The sequence below is a fragment of the Marmota marmota genome, unplaced genomic scaffold (assembly GCF_001458135.2).
Source record: "Marmota marmota marmota unplaced genomic scaffold, marMar, whole genome shotgun sequence".
NCBI classification, from domain to species: Eukaryota; Metazoa; Chordata; class Mammalia; order Rodentia; family Sciuridae; genus Marmota; species Marmota marmota.
In genome coordinates, this window is record NW_025999983.1 from 8,719,983 (window position 1) to 8,743,571 (window position 23,589).

At 38.7% G+C, this 23,589-nt stretch overlaps 1 protein-coding gene and 1 pseudogene across 4 annotated transcripts in view; one reads left to right on the forward strand and one right to left on the reverse strand.

The window, feature by feature from the left end:
- Window positions 1-23,589, reverse strand: part of Tulp4 (TUB like protein 4) — a 200,339-nt gene that overhangs the window by 114,012 nt on the left and 62,738 nt on the right. Inside the window, exon 1 of one of the 4 annotated variants that reach the window (XM_015498640.2) lies at window positions 14,062-14,834. The exons of the other annotated variants lie outside the window; for them this stretch is intronic. Coding sequence (XP_015354126.2) covers window positions 14,062-14,118 — 57 coding nt within the window. The 5' untranslated portion in view covers window positions 14,119-14,834. Of the gene's footprint in view, window positions 1-14,061; window positions 14,835-23,589 lie in introns of those variants that run through there. 4 annotated transcript variants of the gene reach the window in all.
- Window positions 19,651-20,811, forward strand: LOC107153171 (annotated as a pseudogene).

Sequence of the window (23,589 nt, forward strand, 5' to 3'; positions counted from 1 at the left end):
CATTCACCATCTCCATATGGCTGTCAGATAAGCTTATGAACCTAACAAGTCCAAAGCAGAGCTCTTGAAGGGCCTACTCCAAATGCTGTGGTCCCAGGCCTGAGTCAAATGCTCCAGGGCCTCACATAAACTCCATACCCTGGCCCCTGTGGGCACATGAGCTAGAACCTTCTTTTCTCTTCCAGTCCAGTAGGACTGCTGCAGAGCTGTGTGTAAGTTCCCACAGTAAGTGCTTGGGACTAATCACCCTGGCATTTAGTGCTCCTTCCAACTATTTTGTGATGATTTGGAGCAGTCCTTCCTGGTGCAACTCCAGGCACAGGTTCAGTAGAGCGGAACAAACATGAAGGTGTCTACCTTCACCACCTCGGTAAAGGCAACTTCACCCTTCCAACTCATGAGGCCAGGGAGCTCTGTGTTTTCTTCATCATACCTCAAATGTGATTCACTGGTGAATTCTGTCACTCTACCTCCAGGATATACCCAGAATAGAACCAGTCGCACCATCACATATGCCACCAGCCTGGCCTCTCCTAGCAACCTCCTAACTGGTCTCTCTGCTCCTTCCTGGCTCTCCTCAGACAAGCCACACACACACAGATGTCTGCCCTTCTCCCTCTAAGGGTATCACTATTCTGGCTCCACCTATCACCCCTGGGAATGTGATTCCAAATGCTCTGTCTTGAGTCCTGACTTTTCCAGGTCCTAATTTACAATTAAATATACACTCACTTCCACTGAGATAATCCACTATTGCCTCTAACTCAAAATTCCCAACTGACCTTATCTTTCCCTCAAAACGAACTCCCTCATACTAATTGCTCATGTTTTCTATACACGATATTGTAACAGTGGCCGCTCCTTTGGGAATTGTCTTGGCAGTCACTTTCACTTCCCATCTGTTTGCCCTTGCAAGGATATGTCCCATCCCTATGCCTCTTACAAGAATGACATCCCCTTCCTCTTGCCAGTTCTTCCCCTTTTGTCCAGCATTCTAAATTCCAAGAAGGAGCCGCACCTAAATAATTAATATATTAACAAAAACAATCTGTCTTTAGATTTACAGAAGCTAGAACATTTGGTGACTTTCAGATAATATCAGAATGTGTAACACCCTCCCCCTAGCCTTTAGTTCTGCGTATCAACTACATGAAGCATGCAAACTGTTATAAGGTTCAACCTGCAGAAAAGTGATCTGTCTAAAGAACTACAGGAACTAGCCCTAGAAGTTCAAGGTCCATTACAATGGTGTGGCCAGAGAAATAAAAAAGCAGACACACTCCGATTGACAAAGACCCCACTTAGCATGCAGCCTTTCTGTCATTCTCCCTTGCTCCTCCTTTCTCTCCCTATGAAAGTCATTTGCAACCCTGAACTCTCAAGACAGAGCTTTGAGAATAACAGCCTCCTCCATCTTTCAGGGTACCTGCCGATCCCCATGAGCACTTGGCTCCTAAATATTGGTTTTCAAGTGGTGAGCAGCCCAGAACAAGGTCCACTAACAATATCAACACAATTACAAGACAGAAACCCTAGAATTATCACTTCCTTTTAAGTCTCAATGAGATTGGTGTATGTTACTTTTATAAAACTTGGGGAAGATCACAAAATTGGCCACAAATCATCTCCTCACTTTGCAATGTGACTTTGTAGGTCCTCCCATCAAAAGGAGAGGACTATTTCTCTATACCTTGAATCTAGGCTTGCCTTGTACCTCTGGCCAACAGAATGTTGCATGAAAGGATGTGACAGTTCTAAGCCCAGGCCTCAAGAGACCTTGCATACCTCAGCTCCATCTCTTGAATCTTGTCCAGCTGCCAAGAAAACAAGTCCAGGCTAGCCTGCTGGTGAAGAGAGACAGTGGCCTGGCTGCCCCTGCCATTCCAACTGACTGCCTGCCAATCTCAGAGCACAACTGCCTGGCTGACTGGCAGATGATCTGAGACACATGATTGAGTCTACTAAAACCAGAAGAGCAGTCTGCCTCAATCCAAGCCAACTTGTTGACCCACAAAATCTTCAGCTAAATAAACAGCTATTTCAAGTAGTAAGTTTTGGAATGGCTTGCTATGCTACAACACAAAATAACCATCACAAAATTTAACCCTATGTGTTAAAAGATAATATATAAAACTACTGTAGCACATATAAGGCCCTCATAAATGTTTTGTGCCATCTCATATGCAGGGAAGAGGCCTCTCCACTAGACTTGGCTCATCAAGGGTAGAGATCCCAGCATTTTTATCTCCATATTATCAACACCCAGCACAGCGTCTAACACAAATGCACAGGCTCAAAATCTGTGTAAATGATAGTCATGTGAAGAGGTGAAAAATATAAACATCTAGGGCAAATTTCTTTTATATTTAAAACAACAAACTACTATACAGTTAAACTTAGCAAGGCTACTTTAACTTTTCCAAGTATTTGTTTTCTCATCTATAAAAACAATGAGGATAAGAATACCTTCCCCTAGGTAATATTTCTGAGGTTTAAATGCAATGGTTCACATATCCTCAGCATAAAACCCAGCCAAAGAAAACAAAAAACAAACAAACAACAACAACAAAAAAAAAACCCACATATAATGTTGTGGTTATTGTTACCCATTTGCTTTTCTAAAGTAAATTATAAGATGTAGCCACAGTGATATTACTTTGTGCATAAGACAGTGCTGGGCACGTAGTAAACATACTTCATACACAGAGCTAATGAGTTCTTATTCATGAGGATCAACATATTTCTATATTGTATATATTAGTTTAAAGCTGGGGGTGGTGGTGCATGCCTATAGTTCCAGCTACTTGGGAGGCTATAGGAGGATAACTTGAGCCCAGGAGTTCAAGGCCAGCCAGAACAACATAGTGAACGCTTATCTCAAAAAAGAAGACAAAGAGAAAAGGAGTTCTTGGGTTTAAAAGAACTTATTTAGTTGTTTAACTTATATATGAGTACCTGGCTTCTTTAACACTTAAGTTTATGTAAGTATAAAAAGGTCACAATTTTAAAGAGAGAAATAATACCCTAATAACTATGTAAACCCATTGAAAATATGTCCTTAATAAGCTACTTTGAAAAAATATCACAGTTCAGACATGTTTTAAAATAAAAATATAATGAGTCCTAGAAGAAACCACTCCCGAATACATTTGCTGTTGAAAAACTAAAACCACTACACCTTACTTGCAAATGATACGGTGTCAAACTACCTATGTTCATTATTTTACTATCATTAGAAGAGAGCAACATTCTATAGACAACTTGGACTACTTCGACTACTTGTAAGACATTAAAAAGTAAAATGGTAAATTTCTGAAATTACACGGAGAACAAAGGAATGGCATGGTCAGTGGCAGTCTGGGAGCAAAACCCTTGACCACCCCTCTTCTCCCATCTGGCAAAGTTTCCAGGACGGGACACAAAATGGGGAGCTGATCCTAGAAAACTAATGAAGTAGCTATCTTCTTTGAATTTCATAACTCAATTTCTTTCCATTTGGGGGAAATCACTATAACTCACAAGAAGCCACCCATATTTGCAATACAGCCACACTTGTGACCTGCTCCTGGAAAACGTCTGTCCTTTCTGAGCAGCACGGCACCCAAGAAGGCCTCTGTATTAGTGTTATTAATAGTATCCTAATGGCACTATTGAAAAACAAGAAACAGCCTGCAACCAAGGTTCCCAAACAGCATGATGTGTAAACACAGAGATTCACATTTTCCCGAGTTTGGTATTTCTTTCATCACAAAGGAAAATATGCCTTTCTCAGACTCTTCTCAGAACCACTGGAACCACAGCATACCCCACAACCCCTATTCCCTTTGGTAAGGTCTTCTGAGCTCTCTGCCCATTTGGAATCTACACAGTCTCCAAGGACCAGATTGTATCCTAAAACCATATTTCCAACCACTGGAACACAGCAGGAGTTCAATAAACATCTGCTGAACATATCAACAGGAAAAAAACCTAAAAACATGCTACATTATAACACAGCTGGTAGATGTGTATTATAAATAAGTCCTCAGGAAAAACGTCTATAGTCTGGATAGAGGCACCTAAAAAGGCAGCTTCCTGGAGAAGTCAGCTTTGCAGACACCCAAGGCTGCTACCACCAGCTGAACCCAAATGTCCTCTCCTTAAAAAGCACTTAATTTCAAATACAGAATTATCATGTAGATATAAACTCCATAACCAAGTGGAACTGAACACAGCATTTAAGTCTGGTCCTGGTACAAAGTCAGCCAGGGTGACAAAGACTGCCAAAATGAATGACCCTGCGTGCTGAATTCTGTAACCATTTATTCGGTCTCCCTGGCAGCACATCACTTTTGACTTCTTAATCTGTGGCTACTCGAAGGAATACGGCTCCAGGAGACACGACAGGTGGTGGAGAGCACCAATTTCCCACTTTCCCACTGCGTGCCAGGTGCAAGTCACTGAACCACCCCCAGTTTCCTGATGAAGCACCTGCCTCAGAGGGCTCCTAGGAGGATTCAACAGGCCAATTCCCGCAAAGTACATAAGATGTCGCCTAGGACACAGGAAGAGCTATGTAGGTGGGGTAAACTAACATCCCTGTAATTCCGTTCTCATCGTTAGCACTGTCTGCACTCTCACTCACAATGGAGAACTCTGTAAAACCTGACTAAGTTTCCACCCCACTCCATCACCCTACTCTAATCTTCAGGTTCTTTCTGTCTGAGCAGGGCCAAGCTGGTCAGGCCTTGCTCAATATTCATGTTGTACTGACAGAGACCACCACCAATAGTTGCTATAATTATTGCATGAAAATAACCTAAATATCAACTTGATTTCCTAATTCTTCATGTTTTCTAACTGCTGTAGTGTGGGCTACTTCTTTAGGATATGAAAGTATTGAAACAGCAAAAACAAAACAAAACCACATCTTGTATAACTTCTACTTACTGGTAATAAAATGTGATTTAGAAATATTGTGTTTGGCAAAAGACAACCAGGAAAAAAAAAAGTCCTGAGGGGAAAAGGAAGTCCTGATTGATACAGATGGGGCCACGAGCTCCTGTATATTGGAAATATTTTTATTTTAAAAAGTCAGGTTAGCTAGAGTGTATAAAATGCTTGTCATTTCAGAGATCGTTTCTATTATTAAGAACAATGATTCTCAACCATTACTAAAGCACTCCAGGGCCTTACCAATTATCTCATGCTACTCAAATTCTTAAAATAGAAATTTATTTTAATCCAATTTAATCTTTAAAAAGAATGCCACAATGCACTTTTAGGAAAGTGTTGAGATGTCAGAAAAATCAACAGTAATACTTCTGCTATTATGTAACCCACTGGGTCCTGAGGTTCAATGTTAACAGCTTTAAAAAATAAAACAACTCCATTTCCATCTCCATAGCTGCTTGTTCTGATTTTTCTGCTTTGGAAGAGCTGGTAAAGAATGAAGGGTAGAGGCTGAGGCTGGGGCTGGGGCTGGAGCTGGAGCTCAGCGGCAGAGCATTTGCCTAGCATGTGTGAGGCACTGGGTTCAGTCCTTAGCACCAAATAAAAATAAACAAATAAAACAAAGGTATTGCGCATCTACAACTACCAAAAAAAGAAGAAATGGTAGTCAAAATATCATGTGTCATAAGATGCTGTCTGTCTTCTGAAGGTCTCTTATCCTTTCCCTGTTTTGCTGTTGCTGGGTTTCTGTTGGAGTTTTTTAAGTCACCCAATAGCTGGCTGGCTTTCTTTCTTTCTTTTTTCCCCCCACTCTCTTCTATCCTTCTATATAGCAGAGAGAATGGACTTATATTTTTTAAAACCTAGAAAACAAGAGGGGATTCAAATTTCTCAAATCTCTCAAATGACCTTTACTCTGGAACCTGAGCAAAACTAGTAGCTCTTGGCTGTCATGTGCCAAACGGACTTTCAAAATACATTAGATGTATTTAACATATAACCTGTGCCAAGTTAAGGAATTAAACATCTTGCAAATTCTGCTCCACTTCAGAATCAGTTATTGGTAAACCATGAGGTGACTTTCTGACTGACTACTCTAAAAACTACCAGAATGCTTCCCATGTGATAGGTATTGTGTTTCATAGATGCATGTCATTCATCCATCTAAATCCTAAAACTTGAATGGTATTACCTGTATCCATTGGGATTTTTATTTGACACACATGGCAGTAAACTAAAGAAAAAAATACACTAACCAACTAACCCCCACAGTGAGAAGTCCAGACAAAGCCAGGCCCAGCCAGGCTCACTGAGACCCCATGGGGCTCTGCAAAGTAAGGTCCCCTCCAATGGGTTTGTTCTCTGGTTCCTAGTGCTAGAAAGTGGAACACGGTTACCCAAACCTTGCATTCTCTTCTCATTCAAGTCTGGTGGGAAAATGAACAATTTTTTTTCTTCCGTTGTGCCAACCAAAGTCTCTCATTGGTCTATCATGATCTCACTGCTTTAACATGATCAGGATCCCATTTCACTGTTGCCAGGGACACACAAAGCCTAGGCCTAAAGTCATCGAACATTCTGAGCTGTTTTAGACTTCCAGGTGAAACCTCAGCAGAGAAGGAGAGGGCTGACCCAAAGGGTGAAAAGATGCTGGATGTCAAAACCAATAGCCGTCCACCCCATTTCTAGAAAGAAAACAAGACCCAGAGACTTTGAATAAACTGCAGATAACCAGAGCTACTCTCTAACTCCACAACCATTTTATGACCACTGCACAAGCTACCACAACAAACCAGAGAGTTGACGGTGCTTAATTAGGGTTTTCTGTCCCCATATCCCACTTTGAACCCATTCTCTGGAGAATAGTTTTAAAAGAATCTTCCACATGCAGACTAACACTCCCTAATAATACTTCTTGAGCAAAACAACAGGAGAAATATGAACGGACTCCCTTATATCTGAACAAATCTACTATTAAAATGTATGTAATTTCTGTGTTTTTATCATGTATTGTTTGAATGCTTATGACATGTACATGGTTCAAAACTGGATAATGGAAAGGGATGCAGAGAAGCAAAGCTCCTTGTCACCCATCTCTATCTCCTGGTTACCTTCCCAGAGGCAACCACTGTTACTTCCCAGAGGTAACACTATTACCAACCAGTTGCTTACACATCACTTCTAGAGATGTTCTATATATACAGAAATCGAAGTGTATAGATTTTCTAAAGCCAAATGACAGCATCATTTGTTCTGTATCCTGTTTTTACAGAGCAGAATCTCACTCAGCTTCCACCTTTGGAAAGTTCAAGTGAAAAATGTCTAGATGCAAGCTCTAACAGCTGCTACCCAGATGGATGCTCACAGTCTCAAGACCCCATTGCTGCTGGCTTGCTCTATGCCAGAGGCTGACCCAAAGTGTCTTTTTTTTTTTTTTAATTTTTTTAATATTTATTTTTTAGTTATCGGCGGACACAACATCTCTATTTTGTATGTGGTGCTGAGGATCGAACCCAGGCCGCACGCATGCCAGGCGAGCGCGCTACCGCTTGAGCCACATCCCCAGCCCCCAAAGTGTCTTAATGCTCAAATTTTCCTTCCTTGTAGAACAACAGTCGTCACAAGGCACTGTAACAAAATAAGGGCTGCATAAAATAAATGCTCTCCTGAGGTTAAAATTATGGGCTTTACATGAAAATCTATTTGTATTTTTTAAACTGATTCTAAGAAGTTATAAAAGGGGAGATCCTTCTTGCAATGTGACACATTATTTCCTACAATAGTGCTTTGGAACTATAAAAGAATTCCAACAAGCAACTTCAGAACACATCATGACACATTTTTCTGCAAGGTCACACAGAGACCTTCTTACACAGAGACCTAGAACCATATCATAAGGATTCTCTATATCATGCTAGGTAAACAAATAGTCTGCTAAATACTGTGAAAATGCCATGAGGATAAAAACATTAAAACCTTGTAACTCCTTGCTTGCCCCACCCCCATGAATGACTATATAATTTTTTTAAACGAGATCTTTTTTTCCAATATATTTTTAAGTGTCCACGGACCTTTATTTTATTTATTTATATGCAGGGCTGAGAATCAAACTCAGTGCCTCACACATGCCAGGCAAGCACCCTGCCACTGAGTGCAATCTCAGACCCTTACTATATAATTTTTAAAAAAGAGAAACAAAGAGTATGTGTGTAGATTTTAAGGAAAACGGTACTGTTGTACATTCTATATCCAAGTTTAACGCCCTAAAATTGTTTTTATGACGGTAATGGATTTGTGATGATCCATTTCGTGCGGCCTGGGTTCAATCCTCAGCACCACATACAAAAACAAAGATGTTGTGTCCGCCAAAAACTAAAACAATAAATACTAAAAATTCTCTCTCTCTCTAAAAAAAAAAAAAAAAGAAAAGAAAAGAAAAAAGAACAAGGCTCTGTGCTCAGAAAACTGAAAGAAATTAACTGGCTGACCCAGAGGTTAAAGTGCCAACAGAGTATTCATACAGAATATTCATGCTATCTGAGCTCAACAGCCCTACTTCATAAATGCCATCAAACACTACTAGGAATAGACTAATGTACACTTTCTATGTATGACAAAAAGCCTAAAAGATGCTGTTCAAAAAGGCTAAGAACACTATGCTGAGTCAGGCAAACTGAAGAGAACAATTCAATTCTGTTATCTCACTTTAGAATTAATGATATTTTTACACAAAAGAGAACTGTTTTATGGAAAGTCACTCTCTAGATAATAATTTTTTCTAACAGACAAACCAAAAAGGGACAAGGAAATCAAGGAAATGAAATTCACAGGTAACTCAAACTTCCACATGCAATACGTCATCACCAGCATGTCTAGAAGATGGGGCAGCACCTACTGGGAAACACAGGGCAAGCACTCTCTCGGGCCACTGCTGCTCCCACTCCCTCCTCAGATCCTCCCTCCACCTTGCTGTCCTTCCTTCCCAACACCAGGCCCTCACCCCACTCCTCTCTAACAGCAGCATCTGGTTCCCCAAAAGTAGAAAGCATGTGCAATTCTTTCTTTTACTTAGAAGGTAAGCTCGGAGAACCAGTGACTGGAATTAAATTTGTATTTCCTCAGAGTTTCCACTTTGCCAAATTTAGGATGCTATCTGTAAAAGTTTTAAACTCATATATCTACTTAAAAATAAATAACTACAAATTAATAATTTTAATAAAAGTGAAGGGTTTTGGTCTGTGTTTAGCCTTCTTGTAGGTCTATTTTTTTAAGCTAGATTCCCTATCTCCAGCTCTAAACAGATACCATATGGCTGTTTCCTTGCTAACTTATTTATTTTTCAAAAAATGTTAACTGCAATTTTGGCAGTTCTTCATTAAACATTATTCATAAAACATAAACAAACAGCTCCAGCAATCATCCATGAATAGACTTCAGAAGTTTGTTTAAAAAAAAAAAAAAAAGGAAATTTCTCCTCTTTCCAACAGAAAACAATCCCTCCCCTTCCTTTCGTGAGCCCCTCTAAACCATGAGGGAAGAGTCAAACTGCTGAATAATCATGTTTTCCTTGGAGAAAATGAAAAGGGGTCCCTATTCCTAAGAAGCTGCTTCTGGGGATGTCCAGTCTCTGGAGTCATGCCAGGGAAAGGGACAGATGTCAGGGTCAGAAAAGGGACAGTGGCCAGCACCACTCCCACAGGTGTGATCTTTGGGTAAATGGCCAAGGCATTATTCCTGTGGGGTTTTTTCCTCTCCAAAAGCAAAATCCAGCTTGGAAAATAACAACTGGGAAGGCAAATAAAACTGGAAAAAGTTCTGCAGAGGTCACAACCCTGTAGACATCTTCTGAGATCACCGATTCATGAACCTGTTTGGCCCAATAGGAAGGGAAAGTGACAATAATATGCTAAATATCTGACTCCATGGATAACCTCTTGCTACCTGGTACAACTGGGAAGTCAGAATATGTGGCCCTAGATGGGACTTTGAGATTACTTACTAAAAATGAAAAAATAAAGCAAAGAATTTCTGGGCAGGATGCCTTTTGAATTCAGGTTTTTAATACCACTCACTACTTCAAATGATAGATAAAATATTTTTAGGAAGGAAGAAAGTCGTGTTTACAAACAAGAGAAATGAGACATACAAACACCTAAGGCTGACAAGAAGGCTAAAGCCACAGTTCTATGATTCAGACATTACCAGGGGCTGGAGAGGGAACATGGCCAAAGGCACATCAGTCTGGGTAGGACAGAGTCTCGACTAACTCCACCGTTTGTAGGAAGAAACTGAAAAAGACCTGTGACCACTGCCTAGGGCCATGCTGAGATAAGGCCATGCTGAGGGCAACAGGGGAACACAGAGAGCTGCCTTATCAGGAAAGGTAGGACCCTGAACTCCCAACTAAAATCAGTTATAGGGGCTGAGGATATGGCTCAAGTAGGAGCGCGCTCGCCTGGCATGCGTGAGGCACTGGATTCAATCCTCAGCACCACATAAAAATAAAATATTGTGTCCACCTAATGCTAAAAATAAATATTTTTTAAAAATAAATAAAATCAGTTATAAATGAGGAGCCTAGAAAGGAGATGATCAAAACCAACACACAGAGAGAGGTAAGGGCACAGACAGGGACAAAGACTTCCACTTAAGACAAGCTTCTAAACTTAAAGTGTAAAGCTCATGAAGAAAAAAAACTCAAGATCAGAAAATAAATTTACTCCTGACAAAATGAAAACAAGGCACACTGAGAACAACCTTAACATAAATGGGTTAAAAATCCAAAGGGATGGGAAAGGAAAGCAAACAAAAAAAAAAGTATTCTTTTGGAAATAAAATCAGGAAAAGGTAGACTGGAAAACAAAAATCTGTTAAAATCCTGAAAATGAGAAATACAGATCAACAGATGGGAGAAACTCAACATCAGCCATAGTCAAAATAGAAAATGAATACCTGAAACCCACTCAGAGTACAGAAAGAGATAAAAAATATTAAGTGACATAACAGATGACATAACAGATGAAGCAACACCTAATAGGATTCCCAGAAATGAAGCTACAAAAATGGAGGGAAATCAGTATTAGAACAAATGCCAAAAACTTTCCAGAACTGAAAAATCTTAAAACTTGACAGCTCCCAATGATCACCAGGTAGACAGGGGGGAAAGAAGTGCCCTCTTAAGACAACTGCAATGAAAGAAAACCTCGAAAGCTACCATCATGAAAAAGAGTTAGAAGGTGATGATGATCAGACTGGCAACAGACTGCCCCCACAGTGACCTCAGAATCCCATGCCCAGGAAGAGTGAGGATAAAACAGGAATACTTCCTGAGGTTTAACAGGAGGTGTTGTAGCTCATGGTGGATCACTTGCCTAGCTCTCACCAGGGCCTGGATTCCATCCTTAGCCCTGGGCAAGGAAAAAAAAAAAAAAAAAAAAAGACAAGGTTTACCCTCTATACCTTCTATAGAGTGTTAGTTACTAAAGGAGATCCCCTTTGATAACAATAATTTAACACTCCCCCAAACACACAAAAAAAGCAATAAACTAAAACAGAGCTAAAGGCTTCAGAAGTAATTAATGGCTGAGTCAAAAAGAACTGTACTATGTTGATTCTCAATTTAGAATTCTTTCCTCTAAACCAACTCTGCCTCTCAATCTTTCAATTTTATGTTTTGGCATTTTAGGTTCCAGTTAGTTATAAAACTACACTTTTATACCTCCTAAATATTAGCAAATTATTTTTTACAACATTCACATTCGTCTTACTTCCTTGGAATATGATTAAAATGAGGAAGAATTCTCCAAACAAAGGCACCAAAATATACATTGGAGAAAAAAACAGCCTATTCAACAAATGGTGCTGGGAAAACTGGAAATCCATATGTAGCAAAATGAAATTAAACCTCTCTCACCCTGCATGAAAATCAAATCAAAGTGGATCGAAGACTTTGGCACTAGCACAGAGACCGCACCTAAAAGAAGCAAAAGTAGGCTCAAATCTTCATTGTGTTGGCTTAGGACCTGACCTCCTTAACAAGACTTCTAAAGAACAAGAAGTTAAAATCAAGAATTAATAGGTGGGGGGCTAGAGTTCTAGCTCAGTCATACAGCACTTGCCTAGCATGTGTAAGGCACTGAGTTCAATCCTCAGCATCACACAAAAATAAATAAAAGCACTGTGTCCATAAACAAGTTTGAATAAAATAAATTAAAAAAAAAGAATCAGTAAATGGGATGGGTTCAAACTAAAAAGCTTCTTATCAGCAAAGGAAACAATAATGTGAAGAGAGCGCCTACAGAATGGGAGAAAATCTTTACCACATGCTCCTCAATGACGCAGATAGAGCACTAACTCCAGGATATATAAAGAACTCAAAAAACTTAATACCAAATAAATAAATAACCCAATCAATAAATGAGCTAAGGAACTGAACATACACTTCACAGAAGAAGAAATATAACTGATCAACAAATATATGAAACAATGTTCAACATCTCTAGCAAATTAGAGAAACGCAAATTAAAACTACACTGAGATTTCATCTCACTCCAGTCAGAATGGCAATTATCAAGAATACAAGCAATAGTAAGTGTTAGCGAGGATGTGGGGGGAAAAGGTACACTCATACTTCGGTGGTGGGACTGAAAATTGGTGCAACCACTCTGGAAAGCAATATGGCGATTCCTTAGAAAACTTGGAATGGAACCACCATTTGATCCAGCTATCCCACTCCTTGATTTGTACCCAAAGGATTTAAAATCAACAAACTACAGTGACGCAGGCACATCAATGTTTACAATAGCTCAATTCATAACAGCTAAACTATGGAACTGACCTAAATGCCCTTCAACAGATGAATGGATAAAGAAAATATACATACGCACAATGGAATATTACTCAGCCTTAATGAAGAATAAAATTATGGCACTTGTCAGTAAATGGAGAATATCATGCTAAGTGAAATAAGTCAAACCCAAAAAACCAAAGGTGGAATATTTTCTCTGATAAACAGATGCTGATCCATAATGGGGGGTGAGGGAGGGGTGATAAGGAAGAATGAAAGAACTTTGGATTGTGCAGAGGGGAAGGGAGGATGTGTGGGATGGGAAGGACAGTGGAATGAGATGGAAATTATTACCCTTTATACATGTATGATTACACTACCCATGTGACTGCACCATGTACAGCCAGATTGAGAAGTTGTGCTCCATTTGTGTGCAGTGTGTCAAAAATGCATTCTACTGTCATGTATAACTAATTAGAACAAATTAAAAAATGAAAAATTTAAAAATGAAGAAGAATTCCAATTTAAATTTGTTAGTCATTTCATTAACTATGTACTTGGTTGGTCAAGTTACCTGGAACCTTTGTAATATATTCCATTTCCTCCATATTTAACACAAAAACAATTTTTCCTCCTTATTTTGAAACATGAAGTTTCGATAAATAATTGACAACCACCTTTGATTTGCACCTCAATGAAGAGAATTTATACATTTTTAAAGCTGAATTATTTTAATGACATTATTTCACAATATTGATATGCATTTATAAAACTGAGACATTACACATAGCAACTATGTATATAGTGTCAATAAAAACAAAAAATACATGGCTGTCTCTTTAACTCAGAAACACACATCAAAACACCAAAATAACAACATATAAAAATCTACCTGGTACTCTTAAGTGGGTAAAAAAAACAGATCTTAACTCTGAATGATATAACAGTGATTCATATACAAATATCAGTTGCTTTGCACAACCTGTCGCGTAAACACATTCCTCAAAAAGTCTTACTGAACCTCCATATCTGTATCCCCAAGCAATTACCTGCATATTTTAGGCTCTATAAATTATTTGTAACCTGGACACAGGTTCTATGGTTTTTCATGTGATGGAACAGGCAATAAAAGGAATATTAATCTCAAATAGCACATAGCCAGACAAGCACCTGCCTAACAGGGATACTGTGTCAGTCAGAGTCATGACACAATGGTTTTTATGTAAGTACACATACAGATACCCTACTTCCCAGGTTCCCAGACCTTAGGGAAGTATAAATAAAATCATGAAAATCCCTCCGATGGCTGGTCAAACCGAATAAACACAAACACAGTCTCTTACATTGAAAGTAACTCCACCAGTATCAGATGTCACTGGGACAAGCTCAGTGTTATCCATGAAAGGTCACTTTGCTGGACATACTGAAAGACAGTCTGGTCAGAGTGAGTACAAATACCTCAAGAGTATGGGTTCATAACCCTGGGCAAGAGCTGATGCCACTCAGCTGAGTATTTTTAGACACAGGAGGACAGTTATGCAACAGGGCTATTTCAATGATGCTATGGGTCCTTCTGTGTAGAGACCAATAAAAGTAATCTTTCAATTACTAGAGAAATTTTCAAAACTGAGGAGTTTGAATATTCTTGATGCAAAGTAAATAAGGCACCTAAAATTTTTATGTGTATGATCAAAAAAATGTTTTAAGCTATAACACTAATCCACTGATTACAGAAAAAAACTTGTGAAAAGCCAGACAATCTGGCACAAGGATTAAAGGGCTTTTGGAGTTTTCTTGTAGGGACCTAGACTCTCCTCTCTCAATTGTAAGGGCAATATATCGCTGTTTTTAAACAGCAAAACACATGCTACTCATGAACTTCTAAATTTTTTTCTACAAACTGTATTTAAATACTACTCCAGTCAAATAAAGAGTGAATTTGGATGTACCCCTAACAGTGATGGCTACTCCTGACTGTCCTTCTCAGAACCATCCAACAATTCTAATCTCACCCAGAAACTGAGAGTCAGGACAACAGCACCCAAGGGAGGGATGAATGGATCTAGATTGCTGCAAGGTTCCTGCATTTCACCATGAAAATGCAATGTTCATTTCAAATATAACATGATACATTCAAGATGAAGGTTATAATCCTTAGAGCAGTCACTTAAAATAAAAAGCAAAGAAATAGAACTTAAAACCCATAGCAAGGTAAAAAAGATGTATGGAAAAGTGTTTTGGTTAACACAAACAAAGGTAAGAAGGGAGGATCAGAGGAACAACAACAAAAGGTGAGATGAACAGAAACAGAGCAAAAGGGCAGGCCTGAGCCCGAATGCACGAGCAAGTGCATTTATGCAATTCTGCTTACGGCATGAAAGTGCAGTAACAGCTCATTTCTGATGAGGATGATCATCTCAGATGATGGACATGGCTGTACCTTTTGCTGGTCCCTCTCCTGGGAGGGCTTTCGCTTGCTCGGGGCCTGTCTTGTTGCTCAGAGTCTACAGTATCATTCTGATAATCTGCCATCTCTCTCAATGATAAGTAAATATCTGAATGACAATTACCTGCCAAATAAACATTCACAGATTCCTTCCCTCCCCTTTCACCCAGTCTTCTGGTTATCAACATCATTCGTTTGTAACGGAATCCAATTTTTCAGAAATACAACATTCCACTTGTTGCCACTGCATCCCAAAATGTTCTTTAAATTCAATTTCCACAGGCACTTCCCCATGCTGGCCTTCTCCGCTCCAGGTGGAGAACTCTTATTTCCCTCTGTGCTGCCAACTTCACACTCTGGCCTCTGGCCTGCACTTCCCTTGCACCTCCCTCTTGAACTTTCATTTATTAATCAGCTTTTTAAAAATATAGCTTAAATACAACAAAATGCTCATTAAGTATACCTTCCATTGAATTTTGGCACATTTACACACCCATATAACTACCACTACAGTCAAATTCCATCACTCCATAAATTCTCACATACTTTTACCTCCTCTGTCTTCCCAGGCAATCAATGATCTGGTTTTCTGTCTTCCCAGGGTTTCATATAAATGGAATCATGTACTATAGATAGTCATATATATCTGGCTTCTTTTACTCAGTATAATGTTCTTAAGAGTCATCCATATTGTTGCATTATTAATCCGAATGTGAATTTTTAATAGATATCCCACCTGATCTTCATGTGACATTTCCCCAAATGAACTCCACCTTATTCCTATAAGTTGATGGCTATGCACTTATAAACCGGGGAGTCATTTTGGTCTCCACCTTCTTTACCTGCTAGTAACACCAAGCCTGTCAGCACTACCACTAATTTTACCTCCAATATATCTTTTTTTTTCCAATTTTTTTAGTTGCCACCTTTACTTTATTCATTTATTTATATGCAGTGCTGAGAGTTGAACCCAGTGCCTCACACATGCTAGGCAAGCTTTCTACCAATGAATACAACCCCAGCCTTTATCTCCAACATATCTTTTCAAATTTGCCTGTTTCAGTCTCATTGCCTGAACATGCCCCTCTGTGCTGAAATTCTTGTAAAAGCCTTTTACCCAAAGTCCCCCAGCTCCCTCCCAGTCCCTTCTCTTCAATTCAGAACCTACTCTACAAATAAACTGTGGTAAATGCAAGTAAAATTAATTCATCCCCTGCCTTTACAGCTTCAGGGGATGAGCTAACCCCTTACTTGGCATTCAAAGTCTACTCTTCCAGCTTCCTCCCCTGTACCAACAACTCTCCTCACAACTCCTAGTCATCCTCAAAACTCTACCTGCAATTCAATGGATCTGAACTATCCCCTGAAGAACTCCTTTCCTGCCTTATGAACTTCTTACACACACTTCTACCCAACTGCCTATTTCACTCTATGGCAATTAATTATCTGACAATGAACATCTTCAGGGTAATTAATTTATTCTTAATTCATGTTTGTCAACAAGTCACCTCAACAAGTTTTTCATTTTAAGCAACAAAATAAGAGAAAAAACTGACACTCTGTTAAGCATATCTGTTCCAAATATCCCAAATCTATTAGAAGGGAAGTACTGAATTTGTTCACAATGATGCCAGTTAACAAGTAAAGTAACATAATGGAAAGTGTCAGCTTACTAGTACAACAGGATGTGCCCACACAGCCTCTCTTGCTCAGTGGTGACATCACCCATTTGAACAATTGCCAAATGCCTTGGAGATGAACTAAAAGAAGTCAAAACACATTAAAAACTATTCACATTTCACCTTCTATCCTCACTTTTTTTTTTTCTGTTAACCAACAAGTATTAAATGTTTCTCCAAGAAGTGCAAATACAGGAAAAAGTAAAACCATAATCCTCTAGTACAATTCTCTAAGTTTGGTGATCAATGTTGCAAAGGCACTTTTTTTTTTTTTTATTCTTTTATTAGAGACAGGGTCTCACTGATTTGCTTAGAGTCTCGCTAAGTTGCTGAGCCTGGCTTTGAACTTGTGATCCTTCTGCCTCAGCCTTCCAAGTCACTGGGATTAAAGGCATGTGCCACTGCGCCTGGCTGCAAAGGCACTCTTTGAGAAGTGGTGCTGGCTGAGCACCTGAAGGGCCTTCAGGTGAGGATGTCAGAGACACTGGAGACTACAGTCAACTTCCCCAGAACCAGTGCTGCTAAGAGAAGACACTGCTCACGTGTAGCAAGTGCCCACATAAAACAGAACCACTTTAGGAAACCTCTATGTATTTCCACTTGCACAAATACAGTCAAAGGCTTTACTTAGAAGACTTTCGCTGTTAGAGAATGTTTCAATGTCCCAAAACAAAGAGATTTTAGTGCCTGCAGGAACTGTAAGAATTATCTATTTGCAGGAATCTGAAATTTGAAGACAGAAGATACACATACTACTGTATTTGAAGATGTTAACAAATGAGTAATGCACTATTTTAAGACTTGTTGTATCTCTCTCAACAAATAGCACTCAATAAAGACACAACTGAACTAATTAAAGAAGCTGTAAACTTGTAGCTGCAAACTGAAAAGGTATTTTCAGATACTGTAGAAAAGAGAACACATCGAGAATTTTAATAGGCACGTGTTCTCAATTTACAGAATACTAAAGTATACATATATGTAAAAAATGTTTATTGTTCTATGGCTTCAAAATCTCAAGAAATTACATATAGCTACAGGATCTAGAATCAAAACTGTAAAGCAATCACATCTGCAATAATTTGAGAGAATTAAAGTAGGACATAAGCATCTTTTTAAACTAAATTATAAAACCCTAATGGGAAATAAAAACAAAGGAGAAATAAGAAGATTCCATCTAGAATATCAAATATAGCATTTTCCCAATTAATATGCAGGCTTGACATATGATCAAAAATGTGGTGGGAAGAGCCTCCCAGAAGCAAAGATGGGAAACAGCAGCACAAACTACTGAAGCCAGGAGGTACAGGAAATGAACGGGGCCAGCCACACTGCACGGCAGTAGCAATCCCAAGCAGGACTGCTAGCTGGTTCATCCTTTTTTGGGACCTGAAATTTTTTTTCATCAACAGGAAACTGCTCTCTGCAGCCTGGACTATTAAGAATAAGACAATTTATCAGAAAAATTAAATAGACACAAACACTAAAGGATATTTGCTAGGAAAAACTTATTTGCCTTTTCTTTATAATTTAAATCATAATAAAATTTTTAAATAAATAGGTTTATATATTTGTTCTAACTTTAAAATAAAGCTAAGTATAGCTGGGTATGGTGGTGCATGCCTATAATCCCAGCAGGTCAGGAGGCTGAGGTAGGAGGATCACTAGTTCAAACCAGCCTCAGAAATTCAGTGAGGCCCTAAGCAACTCAGCAAGACCCTGTTTCTAAATAAAATACAAAGGGCTAGGGATGTGGCTCAGTGGTTAAGAGCCCCTGAGTTCAATCCCTGGTACCAATCAATCGATCAATTAATTAAAGCTAAGTGTGATTATCAGTGATATGGAAGATCTGTGTTAAAGCAGAAGAGTTTTTCTTTAATATTAAAAAAACAAAATTTTAATGAATAGGGAGGACATGATAAATACAACATATAAAAATTCCCTATCCTCCTGAAAATATAGATGACAGATTTAAATTACTTTAAAATTTCAAACTAACAACTGAAAAAAAATCAAAACTAAAACAATGATATATGACTTTATACCCTTTAATTAACAACAACAAAGACTCCACAAGATCCAGAACTTCTAGACTGAAGATGTCTATAGAAAACCTGGTGTGCATTTTACCAATCTTTCCAAAGGAAATATGGAAACATACGACAAAAAAATTAAATCATTTTAAGTTGTTAATCTTATGAATCCCACTTATAAGATTGAATGTTTAAACAAATAATGGCCAAGTGAATACAAAAGTAGATCTTTAATCATACATTACAAATGACAAATTCATCAGCTTTATCAATACAAACAATTCCTGAATTATACAGGTCACTAAGTTTGTAAAGTCTACAAATATAGTTATAAAACACATATATAAAAGGAAGCATATCAACCTAGAGTCTTCCCCAGGAAATGACACCAGTGTTTCTTCATATCTTAAGAACTCTCACTTGCAACTGTATAGCAATACTGTTTTAAATTTAATAGAAGGCCTTTATCTTACGTTTGGCTGGCTGCAAACCTGTTGCTGAGACCCTTTCTTTAGAAGCCAGCACCCTCACTCAGTCTGGCTCCACAGAGAGCAGACAAGATGGACAGCAACAGTCAAAAACAATCATCTGAGTTGGAAAGACGGAGCAGCAGTCTGGAACAGAAGACAGCTCTGCACTAAGAGAATGGACTTCATCAAGCACCCATGGCCTACCTTACTTGTGGCTTTTCTTTAAATGCCTAGCTAAGTCTGAGCATGTGTGGCTCAGCACTACACAACTCTGGATCATCTGCACATGAACATACAAATGCACAGGGACCAAGCACAGTTCGCCCTGTCTGAGCTCTTTAAAAGCACATACAGATGCCACCTCTTCCTGGGCTGGGCCCACGAGTGTCTACTCGCCTAGTGGAGCTGCTCCTGCCACTGCCTCCCCATTCATCCTGGGGTACCAGAGGTGGCACGGGCACCAAGATGTCCAAGCAAGTGGTCTGTCAGAAGCCAGGAAGACAGTCACGCGGGAGCTGGTACACGGCCTCAGGACTACAGCTGAATGCAAGGCTAAAAGGTTGGCTTTCACAAGTACAGTCAACAAAAAGATCTGCGCTAAAGCCATTACTGCATCCCTGCAGGACACATGTACTGTGGGTCTTGAGCTTCCCATGCTTACAATCAAGGGGGTCCATCTCTTACTTGCAGAATTTTCATCCTTGGGCCTTCTCATCACGTGCCCCTCTCTCCATGCGCACTTTCCAGTGTGGATATATATATAGGTCACCGCTATAGGCCCTTCATATTGACCAAAAGGTTTAAGGAGAGCTTTGGGAAACAGGAATGTTTGAAAGCATGACTCTACAGACAGATGAAGATGAACACAGTATTGAAATGCCATTTGCCTTATACAGCTAAAGCCATGGAAGGACACAGGGTGAGTTTACCATTATTCCTGTACCAGTTGGAGCTGAGTGAGTCAAAAAAACAGGAATTTAGAAAACTCTTCAGTAAATATCTAGCAGATCTTAATAATCTCTTTGTGGTTTCTCTGATTTCTGCCACTAGGATCAAAGGTTGTTACAGTTCCTATGATGAATCCTGGGAGGCGATTTATAGATCCATTGAACATCTAGATAAAATAGGTATGAGTATTATAGAACAATCAGATCGTGTATCTTTTAGCCATTACTTGAAGAAACACCATAATACTATATGTGGAAGGCATCCCATTGGGTTGTTATTAAATGCTACCACAGAGCTCCAGAGGAATGAAATGAATATGAGCTTTTCCTTTTTGAATTATGCCCAGTCAAGCCAGTGTAGTTATGCCTTGAGTTATGTAGCTGGAGCACTGTCCACTGAAGCTGAGTCCTCGGGGATGCCATCTGTACATACTCACACTCTGCCTAAGGTCCCAGCCTATCTTCTTACCAAAATATTGATTCTGGTTGGAGGGGATTCTGAAACCTCAAACGAATAGAACTTTCTTCTCTTCTTTTCTAGTAGGTATAGTCCTTAATTTCAGTTCATTAAAAATATTTATATTGGGCTGGGGTTGTGGCTCAGAGGTAGAGCGCTTGCCTAGCATGCTCGATCCTCAGGACCACATAAAATAAAAAATAAAGATATTGTGTCCATGTATAACTAAAAAATAAAAAATAAATACTAAAAAAATACTTTATAGTTTTGGGCAGTGGAAGGAAGGCTGGTATCAAAAATATTTTGATTATAAAAGGTGACAATATAAGGCCTAGTTGTGAGAGTTTTTTGAAAGTAACTTGTAAAGCATTTACCATATCCTAAATTTATACCCTTTGCAGACTTGTGCATATATATTCTGCTTTCAGAATATTATTGCAAATTGTACACAAACAAAAAAGAGTGAAAGCTTTTTACTAAAGAAATTGCATTTATAAATGATCTGTATCAAAATATAACAAACCTCTAGTTATAGACAATTACTACATTGGCCAAAAATATATTTTAAAATGTTCAACATCGTTAGCAATTAGGGAAATGCAAATCAAAACTGCTGTGAGTTAGAATCTCACTCCAATTAGAATGGCAGCCACCAAGAATACAAACAATAATAAATGCTGAAGACGATGTGGCGAAAAGGAAAACTTTTATACTGTTGGTGGGACTGTATATGAGTAAAACCACTATAGGAATGAATATGGAGGTTCCTCAAAAGACTAGGCAAGAAACCACCATACGACCCAGCTATACCACTCCTCAGTATTTATCCTAAAGGATCAAAGTCAGCATACTACAGTGACACATGCATGCATACCTAATTTAGCAGGACAATTCACAATAAACAAACTATGGAACCAGCCTAGATGTCCACCAATAGATCAACAAGTAAAGAAAATGTGGCACATATACACAATGGAGTTTTATTCAGCCATAAAGAAAAATGAAATTATGTCATTTGCAGGAAAATAGTTAGAACTTGAGATTGTGATGTTAAACAAAATAAACCAAACTCAGAAACTCAAGGGTCCAATATTTTCTCTCATTTGTGTAAGCTAGAAAGGAAAAAGAAAAGAAAGGTCAGGATGGAGGGGGTCTCATGAAAATCAAAGGGCAATCAGTAGAGGAAAAGTACCAGGGAGAGGTCAGAGGAGAGAGAAGGGGAAACACTAAAAAATTAAAGTCTAATATTTTTATATTGTGTACATGTATGAATATATAATAACAAATCCCATCATTATATATAGCTATAGTGCATCAATTTTTTAAAAAAGGTAAAAAGAAAAAAAGCTGGAGAAGTGAAAATATGGTGTTAGGTAAAGTCACTCTGAACAAGTCACCTTAAGGAAGGTAAAATCTAAGTGTCAGGAAGGCAGAACCAGTCAGGGCATACAGTCAACATCATGACCCTCAGCCCAAAGGCAGGGGCAAGCTTGGTTTGCTTCAGGAGGACTCGCCTCAGAGACAAGGGACAGAGAATGAAGTCAGAGGCACAGTGATCCAGAGAGGTCTTGGGGCCATAATTAGGAGTTAAGAGACCAGTGGAGAGGGCTAAGAAAGTCAGAGGGCTTCTGAGGGGATGTCTGGATGCCTCAAAAACATTACTGTGGTCATTATGTAGGATGAAGGAAAGTCAGAAGAGAAGCCAGTGGGCAAGGTCAGTGCACTAACCCAAATGTAGTGGTAAGTGGACCAGGGCTAGGTGCAGAATGGGCAGGTGAAGGGACTAGGAATATGTATATATATTTCATATTTATAATTTTACATACATATGCCTATGGGTCATGGCAACTTTTAAATGAGAAAGGTTTTATTTATATGAAACATGTAAACTTCTATTTTTCAACTAATTATAATGCAATGAAGTAAAAAACTATGCTTAAGATAGAAATCCAGAGGATACCCGGGAATACTTTAATACCCTTAGGATCATATCACTAGTATCAACTGCAGTTCAGGAAAATAAGTATTCCCAATTCATTGAAAGCCATATAAATGGTATTTTATTGAAATGGCTTATTTTAGGAAAAAGTGCAACAAAAAGGTACTTACCAAAAAAAAAAAAAAAAAAGCCCTGACATTTCTACAATCTAGATTTCAGAAGAAACTACTTTATCTTGCACATCTGATGCAGTGGTGGTCAGATTTTGCATCTAATTTTTGAAAAAACAATATGCACACACATTATAAAAATTGAATGCTAACTTAGCAGATTCCTAAGTCATGAGGAAAGGGTGAACATAAGTTTTGGGGAAGGAAGAAAGGGAAAAAGGGGCTGAAGGCATTTTTCAGCTGAAGTTTAATGTCTAGATTAGTCATAAATCATTAAATACTCTGCCTAAATGGAACTTTACAGTTCAAAATACTGGAATTTTTAGTACTAAAATTAGCCAAGCATAGAACTATAGATCCTTTTTATACCTGATAAGCTAAACAAGAATGACAAGTCACATAATTTTATTAGTATTTTCTCCATGTACCTCAGTTTACTGGCATTTTAATTTTAAAGCAAACTGTTTGTTCCAACAGATAAAAATAAAAACTTACAAGGCTGGTAAGCCTCCATCAGTCTTTTTCTCACTGTCTTATTAGTCAGTTCAGGCTGCTGTAACAAAGTACCACAGACTGAAGAGTTCATAAACAACAAACAAGTCTCTTTCAGTTTTGGAGAGGAACCTCTTTGGGGTTGCAGCTGGCCACCTTCTTGTTTCCTCACATGGTACAGAAAGGATGAAGGAGCTCTCTGGGGCCACTAATCCCATTCATGAAGACTCTACCCTTA